This window comes from Pipra filicauda, unplaced genomic scaffold (genome assembly GCF_003945595.2).
Source record: "Pipra filicauda isolate LSUMZ 115617 unplaced genomic scaffold, ASM394559v2 scaffold44_size3831614_pilon, whole genome shotgun sequence".
NCBI lineage: Eukaryota > Metazoa > Chordata > Aves > Passeriformes > Pipridae > Pipra > Pipra filicauda.
The window spans coordinates 1,553,631-1,566,150 of record NW_024104587.1 but is presented as its reverse complement, the minus strand read 5'-3'; the positions used below and the strand labels follow the sequence as shown (position 1 = coordinate 1,566,150).

At 46.6% G+C, this 12,520-nt stretch overlaps 1 protein-coding gene across 1 annotated transcript in view; it reads right to left on the bottom strand.

The window, feature by feature from the left end:
- The window catches only part of SLCO3A1 (solute carrier organic anion transporter family member 3A1), a 131,760-nt gene that overhangs the window by 10,586 nt on the left and 108,654 nt on the right, over positions 1-12,520 (bottom strand). Inside the window, exons 5-7 of the mRNA XM_027719878.2 lie at positions 5,496-5,660; positions 3,375-3,573; positions 2,348-2,486 (exon numbers count right to left, since the gene is read on the bottom strand). Coding sequence (XP_027575679.1) covers positions 2,348-2,486; positions 3,375-3,573; positions 5,496-5,660 — 503 coding nt within the window. The remainder of the gene's footprint in view (positions 1-2,347; positions 2,487-3,374; positions 3,574-5,495; positions 5,661-12,520) is intronic.

Below are 12,520 nucleotides of genomic sequence, written 5' to 3'. Positions count from 1 at the left end.
AGCTTGCACACCCAGATTTCTGTGTGCGTGTGAGGCTATACAGATGCAGAGTTTACACCTTTAACAGCAGGCTGAGTTTGGTGTGATTATCAATGCAAATTACATGTTTTTAATTACTCATTCCTTAAGCCCTGGCTCTGACAGGGAAGGGACAGGCTGGTACTTCAGTGCAAAGCTGTGAGATGCCAGCACAGTAATGCCAGGCTGGAATTCGTGTGTCTCCAACCAAAAGGCTGAGAGAATCAATGGCATCAAACAAGCAAGACACAAGCATCACTTCCAAGAATGGCTTGAAAGAAACACTCCTGAGGTTGCAAGAGCTCTGCCTATCAGCACCGATATTCCTGTGGCTTTTTAGACAGGTGCACCTCTGGAACCAGCTCAGTAAGAGAGAAGAAATGAAAAAGAAAAAACTAACTGAGCTACATATCGCTTTTAGAAATTGTTCACAGAGGAAAAGTGGAGCGAGGCAGTCAGAAACATCCAGTGTAGTAAAGTTAAATAAAGCATTCAGAGAATTTTATGTCCCAGTAAAAAGCAACCCTTGGCTCATCTCAAGCATATAACATTCACAAGACCCTCTAGACAGGTCATTACCTGGATTATGGGTTTAAAACTTGGTTTGGCAGTTTGGCTTTGCCTCAAGGCCATTGCGTGGCCAAACTGGTCCATAATTTTTGATAATGCCCTTTCCAGAGGATGCTATATTGCTTCACTAATTTGTGTTCAAAACGTTACTGCAAAAAAACCCACAAAACAAAGTGATGAAAAGAACTCCAGGATGATGACGAAAAGGCAAAATAAGAAGGAATGAGTAAGAGAGAGGGTGAGGATCAGTGAGTTTTTTGCTGAGAGGTTTTCTCTTGCAGAACATGAGGTCAGGCAGCTGCAGACTGAAAGGGCAGAGCTGAATTTTTATTACCATACTCCTTCCAGAGGAGCCAGAGCTTTGACCTGAACTGCACAGTGGGGAGGTCACTCCCACACTCCAGCCACGGACCACACCAGCTGTATTCTTGCTAAAGGCTTGGTGAACTGGTGAGACACAATTCTGTGTGTCTGAAACAAGCTGGTGTCTTGTTAAAATCACCCTGCTGCCGCCCCAGGTGTTGACCTGTTGGGAGGAGGAGGAAGAAGAGGGCAGGAGGTAACACCTTCACATGTGCCACACACTCATGGAGATCCTTGTGGGGTTTTGAAAGCAACTTGAAACTGTGGTATTTTAAAGGGATGCCTGCGTCTCTGGGCTGTGAGGCTGCACTGCCAGCAGTGAGTGTGCACCTCTGCTCAGTGGTACTGGCATGTGCTTTGTCTCTTTGGGGCAGGAAGGGAGGTCTGATGCCTCCTCAAAAAGTAAGGATGAAGCCATGGAGGGATAATTGCATGTGGTGATCACTAATGTCCCTGCAGCCACAAACAGTCCCTGTGACCAGGCTGACTGACCTCCAACAGACTCCACACAGGCAGTGAGGCAGCAATCACCATGCCTGGCATGGCCCCAGGCAGGGAGCAAGGATGCAGGAATCCCACCAGTCCCCACCCCCGGGAGCAGCAGGGACTCATTTTCAGCATAACCCAGAAGACATTAATATTTCAGCAGCAAAAATGAAAAAGCTGGCTTTTAAGATATTGTTAAAAATTCCCCACATCTTTTTATACAGAGATGGTTTGGTCTTCAAGAGTTTTCTAAGGGAAATAAACTCTTAGATATAGAGAACTGAAAAATACAGAATGCCTTTGGATGGAGTCTCTGCTCCCCTGACAACTGCTCTTGCTGCTGCCTCAGAGCAAAGCAAGGAAAGAGAGAGGAAAGAAAGGAAAGCTTAAAAAAGGGTGAATAAAACCATAATCTGCTCGTAGGTGTCTAGGAACCAGATTCAGGGAAAGAGCAAGAGGAAAAAGAATAAAAGTGTTGGGCAGGGCAAACATAGGCAGGTGGAGAAGAGGGGAGATGAGGAGCTGCAGGACAAAAGAGAAGCTGGTCCCACAGCCTGGGCCAGGAAGCTCTCACAGAGGATCTGGGTTCTGCCACTGGACAACCGCACAGATCTTCATGTTCCTTGCTTCCACGCTGAGGAGAAAGACCAGAGGAGAAGGAGAAGGATGTGAAATCCCATCCTGCTCCATGGGTAACCCTGGCAGACTGCTGCCAGAGAGAGTGGGCATTTATGCAATAGAGTGAAAAACGACAAGGGCTCATGCCCACCTGAGGTGTGAGGTCAGCTTTTGGGGGTGCAACCACTGCTGGCTGTGGGTGAGCTACTCTACCAGATACGCGCTAACCTCACTCACTTGAGCTCTCAGAATTGTTCCTACAGGCGAGAGGTCCCGAGGAAAGCCCACTCACCGTGCTGCTGCAGCCAGCAAAGCAGGCAGATAAGTATGTGACCCCGTCTGCCCCACAGACTGGAGTGAAGGAATCAGTTTGGCATTCACAGTTGTTATTGCAGGGGGAATATGGGTCCAGAGATGAGGTTGGAGTTGAGCTGTAAGAGAAGCAGAAAGAGAAATTAATGGACAGTGTGATGATATCAGCCAGCTTTTCCAGTCACTGCCTCACAAAAATGGCTTTGAGAGGTAGAGTTAACACACTACAAAAAAGCAGTGGGCAGGCTAGCTGGGTTCCAGCTTTAAGAAATCCAGGCTATAGCCTCTCCCTGGGGACTGAAATGCCATGGCCACTATCCCTCTGCAACAGGGAATCTAATGCAAGGCTTCAGCTGCCTTGTTACCCCAACAAGAAGCCCCAAGGAAGCCCAAAGAGATGATCTAGAGGTTGCTCTGTATTTTTCTATAATACTGTGAGGAGCTGAGAGGCTGAAGTTTTCATCTTCTAAAGAGTCGCCACTGCATACTGAGGAGCACTCGAAAAGAAAACACAGAATAACTGTCTCCAAATCCTGTGAGTGCTACAGGACACCATGGGCCTCATTTCTCACATAAAAATAGACCTAGAGCCACAAACAGTCTCTCTTCACCATATCTGTATTTCCAGGCATCCAAAAACTGATTCTACAAATTCCCCTCAGGCATTTAAATCAATGTACAAAGCAGTGCATGTCCCTCACTGGCAGTGGAAACCAGAGGGTGTGATGGACCAAGTGCTACACAGGTGGCCAAGGGCACAGAAGCAGGTCTGGTGCCTTTTGATTCAGTTTGATCGATTGTAGTAAAACTCTGTTGTCAGCTGCAGGTACTCAACTCTCACAGAAATGAGTGGCATGGAAACATTCCTAAGTAAGAGCCCTATATCACACTGCCTTCTGCATGCTTGCTCTGTGGTTGTCTGAGGGTCAGCACTGCCTGTCGAGGACAATAACATGGATTTATGTTGGTAAAGCTCTGTGAGACCTTGAAACTGTCTGGGGACTCACTTGTTTCCATAGGGAACAGTAACCCCTGCCACAGGCCCTGTGTCACATCCCAGGAACAGGAAAGACACGTAGCAAGCTGTGGACACCAGGTTCACCAGCATGGCCATCCTGATGGCTCCCAGAGCAGACAGGCTGAGCTTCTTCACCAAGAGGCCACCCAGGAATATGCCCAGACACGCACATGGGATTGCTGTCATCCCTGCAAGAGGAAAAATCAGTTAGCAAGAAGAATGAGTAAGGCTCAGTGAACTACACTATGACAGGGTTTTACTCTCCAGCAGTGAGATCTGTGCATGGGGAAACCTTGCAATGACCAACTGCTGGAGTAGCACCAAGCTGGGCTTGCCCAAAAAAGAAGGAATGGATAAAAATGGGTATGCTGCTTTGAACAGAAGGACCAGGACCTTCTTCCAGTTCTCATCCATATTGGAGGGAAATGCCAAACTTGCTGAGATTGGCCCAACCTAACCTAACCAACAGCATCTCCAATTCTTCCTGCAACAGTTGGCAGAAAAATAAAGAATCTTCCAAGCTGTCTAGCAGCTTTGGATGAGCCCTGCTTGGTATAATTCACAGCAGTCTGAACTTCAGAGACTAGGCAAGAGTTGCATTTGAAAATATGAAGTCTCCCTTAAAGAATTTTAAACTGTAAGATGCGAAATCACTGCCAGAAGCAACTCTGTTTCCAGACACAGAGAGGCATTATCATACTACGTTTATTTGCATTCACTTTTATACCTTTGCTGCCAGTGATACTCTAGATCTCACCTACCTAGACTAAGCTTAGAAGAGCATCCCAATCCTGGCATTTCTGGACTCCCCTAGATGTCACGTGGGGAATGTGGTAACAACTTTTTTTAATTAAGTTACTGTGAGAAACACAGAGGTATCAAAGTCTCCTTTCCCACTGTCAGGTCAGAAGCAGTACGTGCTCTGGTTCCCGGGTGATCCCTTCTTTGCTGCCCACCCAGCTGTACTCACATGTTGACTGCCCAGGCAACTCCCACCAAACAGCTTTTTTCCTTCTCCCAGTGGATCAACAGTGAAGTTGCTTTCCTTTGCCAAGCCTTTAATTTTCAGAAAAGATGGAAGACCCTAACATCTTTGAGACCTCTGGCCTTCTGTCAAAGCATATTAAAATTCACTAGCAAGTTCCGGTGTTGCTGGGGGAGGCAAGGCTGACTGCAGGGGATTGTTTCTTTTGGAAAACCAGGCCAAAACCAGAAAACATTGATGAGTTTAATAGGAAAATAAATAACTGTCAGGAGAGCAGCTTGCAAACTCCTTATTTTGATATTAAGATCCACCCATTTCCTGATGTCCCAGTTTTTGACAGATCACTGCCAGCTGCCCATCTGGCGAGCTATGGTTGCAGATCATCCAAGATCAACTTGCAGATATCTTAATTGGGTGCTGCTGAGAGAAGGGCTGTCATAAATAAATGGCTGGGCCTACTAAGGAATGAGCAGCAGCCGCAAATAAATGAAGATTCTGCCATCAGTGTCCTGACAGGGAACAAATGAACATTGAGAAATATATAAATGGGAAACTACAGCAGCATGGAATGGTCAGAGAAAAGGGGCATTTGAAAGACAACTAAGCTTCACTAGCTCAGGTTCTTTAACTGCTGATGGCAATCCCATTATTTCCAGGCCAAGGGGAAAGGTGTGACTAACAGGAGAAAATGGGCTTCCTAACTCAAATGGAGGTGGGATGGAGAACTCTGGCGTACCTGAACAAGCAATGGGCTGCTCAGTCAGAGAGTAGCCTTGGGCAACCAAATGGTTCAATTCTGCTGTATTCAAGGCTATCAGAGACTTTCATATCCTGTCTGTCCCATACCACTTCCGACACGATGGGCGTGGCTGCAGGGGAAGCAATGGCAGCAGGATGCAGTGGAGAGCACAGTCATGAAGGAAGGATGCTGGAGGTCTACTCTGTGCTCTGTAGCCACGGCACAGCTGGATCCCACCCTCCCCGCTCACGGACACATTTCTAGATGTCAGAAAAGTCACTTTTTGGGCAGCCTAACCAGAGAAACTTGGTGCAGTTACCAGCCATGCTGAACACTTTTAAATACCTTTGGATGCTGGAGATTTGGTGGCCCCTGTGGTTACTCACCCAGGAGCTGGTTGGCAGATGAGGTGGTGAGGTTGAACTGCTGCTCCAAGTACTTTCCAAGGAAGGCGGCGAATCCGGCCACCACCGCGATCTCCATGCAGGCTGCCAGGATGATACAGGTGAAGACGGGATTGGAGAGCAAGTGCCTAGTTACTTTGGGGATCACTAGAAGAGAGGAAAAAGGGAGAGATGTGTTTGTGTAGACTTTCCTTGAGGTGCTGGAGGTGCCTTTCTGCTCTCCTGAAGGGCAAACTCACTTCAAACCAGGAGGAATTTACTGTCTGCACAGACAAGCTGGTTAAAATGTGGCAACACCAGAACAAAAGGAAACACCCAAACAGTGACATCTAAAGATTCAGATATCAGAATGGTGAAAAAGGAAGTAACCTGTTGCTATCATGGAATATTCTGAGTTGCAAGGGATCCACAAGGATCACTGAAGTCCAACTCCTGGCCCTGCACAGGACAGCCCCAAGAAGGACACCTGAGAGGGAAGAGGACATGCTGAGCTGTTCACTGTGTAGGATGAACACACACGTGGCTTTGGTCTCATGATCCCTTGGCTACCCCCTCCCAAATCATTAGCGTCCAGAGTCCTCTCTCCTCCAAGCCTGTCTCAATTTCTGATAAGCAAACATGAGTTACCTTACAAAGGGAAATCAGGCTAATGAATCAGATCGCACATTTTCTACTTCAGCGAACATTTTAATTATTGTCAAGATAACACAGCTTGAAGAGGAGAGGATCCCAGTACAGGAGAGAGCCTTGCTTTGTCTCCATACCTGATGACTAATTTCTTCCTGAATTAAATGTGAAAATCATTAAGTTTGAAAATTACCTTGCTGAAGTGTAGTGAGGCCTCAACGGACCTCTATTTGCATTTTGAAAATCCATCCCCCACATCCCCCATGGTGTACCAGGGTTTGGCAGATGACATTTCTCTGGTGTTGGCTTCTGTTTTCCCTTAGGGCTTTTTTTGCATTGGCCTCAGCAAGACAATGCACAGCTCACTGTCAAGGCTCTGTTTGGGTGCCCTTGGTTCTTTCTTGGGGAAAGGGGAAAAAAGGGTTATAATTAGGTTAGATCTAATATTTTTGGAAGGGGCCACTCCACAGTTTCTGGTCTCTTTATATCACAAATGTTTTTCCATGCTGTATAAAATTCTTGCTTCCTGAGGATTTGCTGAACATAATGAAGGTACAAGAGGCATAGCAATTTTTAGTAGAACCAGGGGGGTAGGGGGAGGAAGGAAAAAATACTCTGTGGGAGGAATGGGGATGGGGGAATTCAGACATGGATAAATTTCAGAAGCCACCTGCTGCCTCCTTCAGTTCTTTGGTGGCCACCTACAGAATTTTCCCTTCTTGCCAGGAAAAAGATAGAAAATGCAAAGGTAGACTTGGCAGTGCTGAGCTTGAAAAGCCATATTTAAGGTATTAATGCCTGTTGTGCCTCTGGAGTTCAGCTTGTTCAAGATTAATGGATTCCTCAAGATGTAGCTTTGTGCCAATTCAACTCCAAAGACACAAAGGTCTACTTCTAACTTTATCCACCAAATAATAGTGATGACAGCCTGCCTTTTGCAGGAGGGAGTTAAAGATCACGCACATTTATTTCTGAAGTTGGCAAGGCTGGTACCCAGCCATCATGCAGTACCAAGGTCAAAATCCATCTTCTGTGCTTGGGGTGGACAGCGAAAATTTTGCAGAGTTATTGCACCGTCTCACACAAGAGAGGAGCCCCTTGTGACTGCCTTGCCTGGCAGTGCTGGGCTACGAGTCACATCACTTCATCACCTAAAGGGGCTACAAGAGAGCTGGAGAGGGACTTTTGACAAGGGCATGTAGTGATAGGACAAGGAGTAATGGCTTTAAACTGAAAGAGGGAGGAATTTGATTAGGTATAAGGAAGAAATTCTTTACTGTGAGGGTGGTGAGACACCGGAACAGGTTGCTCAGAGATGCTGTGGATCCCTCTGGAAGTGTTCAAAGCCAGGTGGGACAGGGTTTTGAGCAACCTGGTCTAGTGGAAGGTGTTCCTGCCCATGGCAGAGGGGCTGCAATGAGATGACCTTTAAGGTCTCTTCCAACCCAAAACATTCTGTGATTCTATGATTCCATGATCATTGCATCTCCTCCCTGTGAGTTTTCTGGGACAGAACCTGCCTCCACTGCCTGTTTGATCACTGTCTACTGCAACAGGTCTCTGTACCAGCAGGTAGGTGTAACACAAAACCCAGTGCACAGACAACTCAAACAATGCCTGGCAGCCTCCACCATCTCCTCAGCCAGGGCCAGCTCATTCCCTTTCATCTTCTAAGGGAAATGACAGGAGGCTCCCCATAAAAATGAATATACTTTCATCTTGCCGCTGTCATTTGTTAAGATCAATCATTTGACACCTGCTGCTGCCTTATCTGTCTCAGTTCTTGGGGTGAAATACCTCTGGGAACAAGATTAAAAGTCAGCAGTGAAGTTTAAAAATCTCTCAATAGACTAGAGTGACACAATTTCAGCTGCCTGGCATATGGTGCTGGGTATAGAGGGGGAATGGAAAATGTCTGATGGGGGACAGTGAAGCCCTGGGGAACACAACAGCTAAGGATGTCACTTCCTCACTGGAGCCGATCCCAGTAGAAGTCATGATAAACATTTGAAGGACATCTTCTGGGATCAGCTCCAGCGAGGAGGAAAGGTCTTTTGGAGCCAAAAGAGTCTCAAAAATCTACTTGGAGAATGCAAAAACTGTGCCGACAAGGCACAGGTAGACTCACCCTCCCACTCTTGGAAGGACCAGCTCATTTAACATCCTTATCTTAATGCACCTGATACGCTCCAGAAATGATGGCAGAAAAGCAATTCTTACTGGCACTGCAAGATACACTGAAAAGAACATGACACCTCTTTTTACTGCTGAAGTACTTTAACCCCAACTCTTCAGACCGTTCACGTGTGGCATCGGTCATAGGATCATCCACAGATTGGAAGGGACCCAGGCAGACATCCCAAAGCTCTGCAACACCCCCACCAATCCCACCTTTTAACACTCAACACCCATGCCAAGGCATCAAGCATCCTCCCTGTCTCCCACAGTGGGGCTGCTGTGGGTGACAGGCCACGGGCTTGACAAACACACACACTTATGTGCACCAAGTAGCTCTGATTTGTCACTGCACATCGGGGAGTACCGGGGATAATTGGCAACCTCATTACATGAGGTTTAACTACTCTCCAGAAACGACAAACTATAATCATCACGTTGGTGCTTGAAATGAATTGTTTGGAACATTACAATCACCAAGGCCCCTGTTTCTGGTTGGAGCACCCTACAGAGACGTGTTTTCAATTTGCAGTAAAGATGAGGAACACAGAAAGCAAAGTAATAAATTAGAGAGAGGTTTACAGCCCAGTCCACATAGGACAGTGCGGTGACAGAATGGCAAAATGCAGCATTGAGCCAAAATACAACTTTCTACTACCAATGTCAACAGCAAGCCTCAGGTCTGAATACAAAACAAAAGGCAAAATCTCCACCTGACTTGAGGAAAAGGGATGAAGCAAAATAGCATAGGCAACAAGACAAAAATACATTCTGGAAAGAGGTAGCTCCTGTAGAAGAGAAGATTGAGTAAGGCAAGAGGTGCTGAAAGTATCTCAGGTCAGTTTGACATGCTGAAGTCCATGTGGCCTAGGCAAAATTATCATGAAGCATATGAAGGAAAAGGATGACACCTATGTCAAAAAGCTTTCCTGACAAGATGCAAGCTTGAAGCAGCAGTAACCCTGGAAAGCAGATCCTTATAGTCCATCAACCTGCCTCCAGCAACCACCTTTGCTCCACTTCAGAGGAGGACATAAACCTGCCTCACCTGAGACACAAAGGTCATGGCAAGGCATGGTATCTTTTCAGAGACATGCCTTTGGTCCCAAGGCGTGCAGGCTGAAGGCCTTTCTGAATTAATCAAAGGTGCTGAAAACAAGGACACTGGCTTGGAAAGAGCCCAGAAGAACCAGACAACAATGCCTCATGAAAAGCAAGCCAAAGGAAACGCGGAGACTGATGGGACCTGATGTGTTTTATGATCACCCACCACCCTCTCACCTAGGCCTTGGATTTCTCAGCAAGCTTTTTAGATGTTGGTAGAGGGACAAGACCCAAATCCAAGAAGGCATTAAAATCTTGGTACCTGCCGAGATCTGGGCCAAAGACTCATCACTGCAGGAAGGTACAGAGGGAGTTCTTTCCAAAAGGTTGCCGCTATCACTCATTAGTCACAAGTTTAAACTGCTCCTGTTACCCTTTATCCCACCCAGTACTATGAACTCTCACAGAGGACTACAGGCTCTCCATGGCCCAGGCCCTCCATGCGCAGCTGGGAGCCTCTGGCTCAGCACTACATGTCTGCTCCCAGAGAGCACTTTTTGGGAGAGAAAACCTGGATTCAGAGCAGCTCCCTCCCTAGGTATTCAGCAGCTTGGTACACAGAGCAGGAAGGAACTGAACAGAAGACAAGACAGCTGTCAGCTGTACATCCCAGCTCTCCTACACTCTTCAAAACGAAGCTGAAGAGAAACCAAAATGTTTCCAAATCTAGGGAATCTGCAGTTTTGAAATGCATTTAATTCCACAGTGAGCTTTCTTTTAATTCCTTGTGAATGAGCTTCTCTCTTGAAACCTGAAGTATTCCATATCAATTTCAATCCTTTTAGGGTTTTAATCTCTCTTGCTAGACAGACAGGCAGAATGTAACAAATTTCTGGTTTAAATAATTGCAAAACAAAATGTATTTAGAGTAGAACATTTCAGGGGTGTTAAAGACCAAGCCAAGGAAGCATTCTGAAATCAAATGTCATCAGAACTGAACGGTCAATTCAGTAGATGTGACATTTCTGTACGAAAAGAAAGGATTTTAACAAAATATTTCCAAGCACGTTGTAGAGCAGGTGGTGGGTTAGAGGCAGCATGTTAACACCGAGTAAGAGGGCAGATGTTGGACTTACACAAGCAGAGGGCACAGGTGCCCTGACACCGAGCATCGTCTCCGACCCCAAACAGCAGAGAGGTCCCCAAGGCAGACCAGAGGTAGGAAAGCAAAGCTGTGGCCCCCAGGAGAGCAAGGACTACCAGAGCCCATGCCTGAAGTGCTTTCACAGACCACACAAAGAGTCTGGGGCTGGAACAACCCTTCCAGGCTGCCAGGCAAGAGCAGAGAGCAATGGCAGCATTTATCCATCCTTTCCCTGCTATTAATCCTTCACTTCACTGAGTTCCCAAATGGATTTGCTTTGCTTAACTGAAATACTAGTCAGGAAAAGCAGTGCAGCATTCACATGCCAATTCAACAACAGGAAGCAGCTCCCAGGACCGTCCCAAAGCTTTCCTGCCCAAGCTGCAGAGCCCCTGTGCAGAGCAGCCGTGGCAGCCCCCCGCCGCCTCCACTGCCTTTGATTGCCTCTTCACCTCGTGCTGTTCAAAGGCACCACTTTTCTTTCAAGTTTGAAGCTCCTCTTAAGGATGCTACTTTCCCTGGCATGAAAATACCCCACAGGAAGAGATGCTATGGCTTCCCCCAAAGCTGGGCCCTCCCTCCTGCTTAGACCTTGAGAGAGATGTAAAAGATCGATACTTTCAGAGAGTTCTTTTTATATAAGTCCTAGAGTTTTCTGCGTGCTAAGGCTAGAGAAAGCCAAGGAATCTCAGCCAGCCCTGCATCTCACTGACTTTCAGCAGATCTTGTAGTGTCTCGAGCATCCTCCCACGTGCCAGCCGTGCCGTGTCACTGGCTGACAGCCGTGACCCGGCTCGGAGCATGTCCCCAGCTGACACCACCCTGCTCCCTCTCCTACCATGTCCTCCCTCTTGTGGCAGTCACTGCAAGGCTTGGAAAAAATATGGAAAAAAAGCAATAAAACCCCTTCAATAGCCCAAAAGGAGATGCAGCCTCTAAACCCCTAAGGATGCTTTGTTGATACAAGGGGTATTCACACAATCAGTCCAGAGAAACAACTCTTCCTCCCCACACTTGCCCAAGAGATGGACAATCCACACCTCCATTCAGACACAGACTTACAGCAGGCACAGCCCCACCCAGGACAAGCTACAGACACAATGCTTGATAGAAATGAAGTCAGTTATGGCCATACTAACCCCAATGAGCATCTCCACCCCCAAACCCACGCACAGGTAAATCCTCTGCTGTTGCCCAGAGAAGCTCTGGATGTCCCATCCCTGGAAGTGTTCCAGGTCAGGTTGGATGTAGCTCTGAGCAACCTGGTCTAGTGAAAGGTGTCCCTGCCCATGGCAGTGGGGTTGGAACTAGATGATCTTTAAGATCCCTTCCAACTCATGTCATTTTGTGATTCTATGATCAGCATCCCAAATTCATGTAAAGCCCAAGGCCCATATTAGGACAGAAGACATGACTATGCATGCACAAACATATTTTTAGCCTCTGTATATAAATAAGAGTCCTTCTTATCCTAGGAAAAAGACTAAACAGTCTAACTTTCCCCAAAGGAAAATACATGCAATTGACAAATAGATGAGGGATATTAGGTCCTGCCACACAGGAATGCATATAGATATTTCATGTGCTAGCAAAATAATGTATATCCACAGAAAGATTAAACCATCACCTGAAACACCATTCATCAGGAATGATGAGGTGTGTTTGCCTTCCCTTATGGAAGGTGTCTGAACATTTCCAGGCAGGCACTTTAGGAACACGACTCTTGACCACATTCCAACTGTGACAATAGTGGCAAGGGACTTAAAAGGAAGTGTCAGCTACCAACACCGTGTCATCTGTGACAGCCTCAAAGGAATAACTAAAAAGGTCATTCCTTGTCTTATTTGATGTGATATAAATTATATTTCAAAGTCCATCTACAAAGAGACTCCTCCAATACTGACAGATCCAAAATGGGGTTACCTGCAACGAGAGTACTAATGTGGAAGACTGTAGTGCCTCCTGATGTAATCAATACTTGAAGCATATGGATGTGGCAGCTTAATTTCTCTACTTC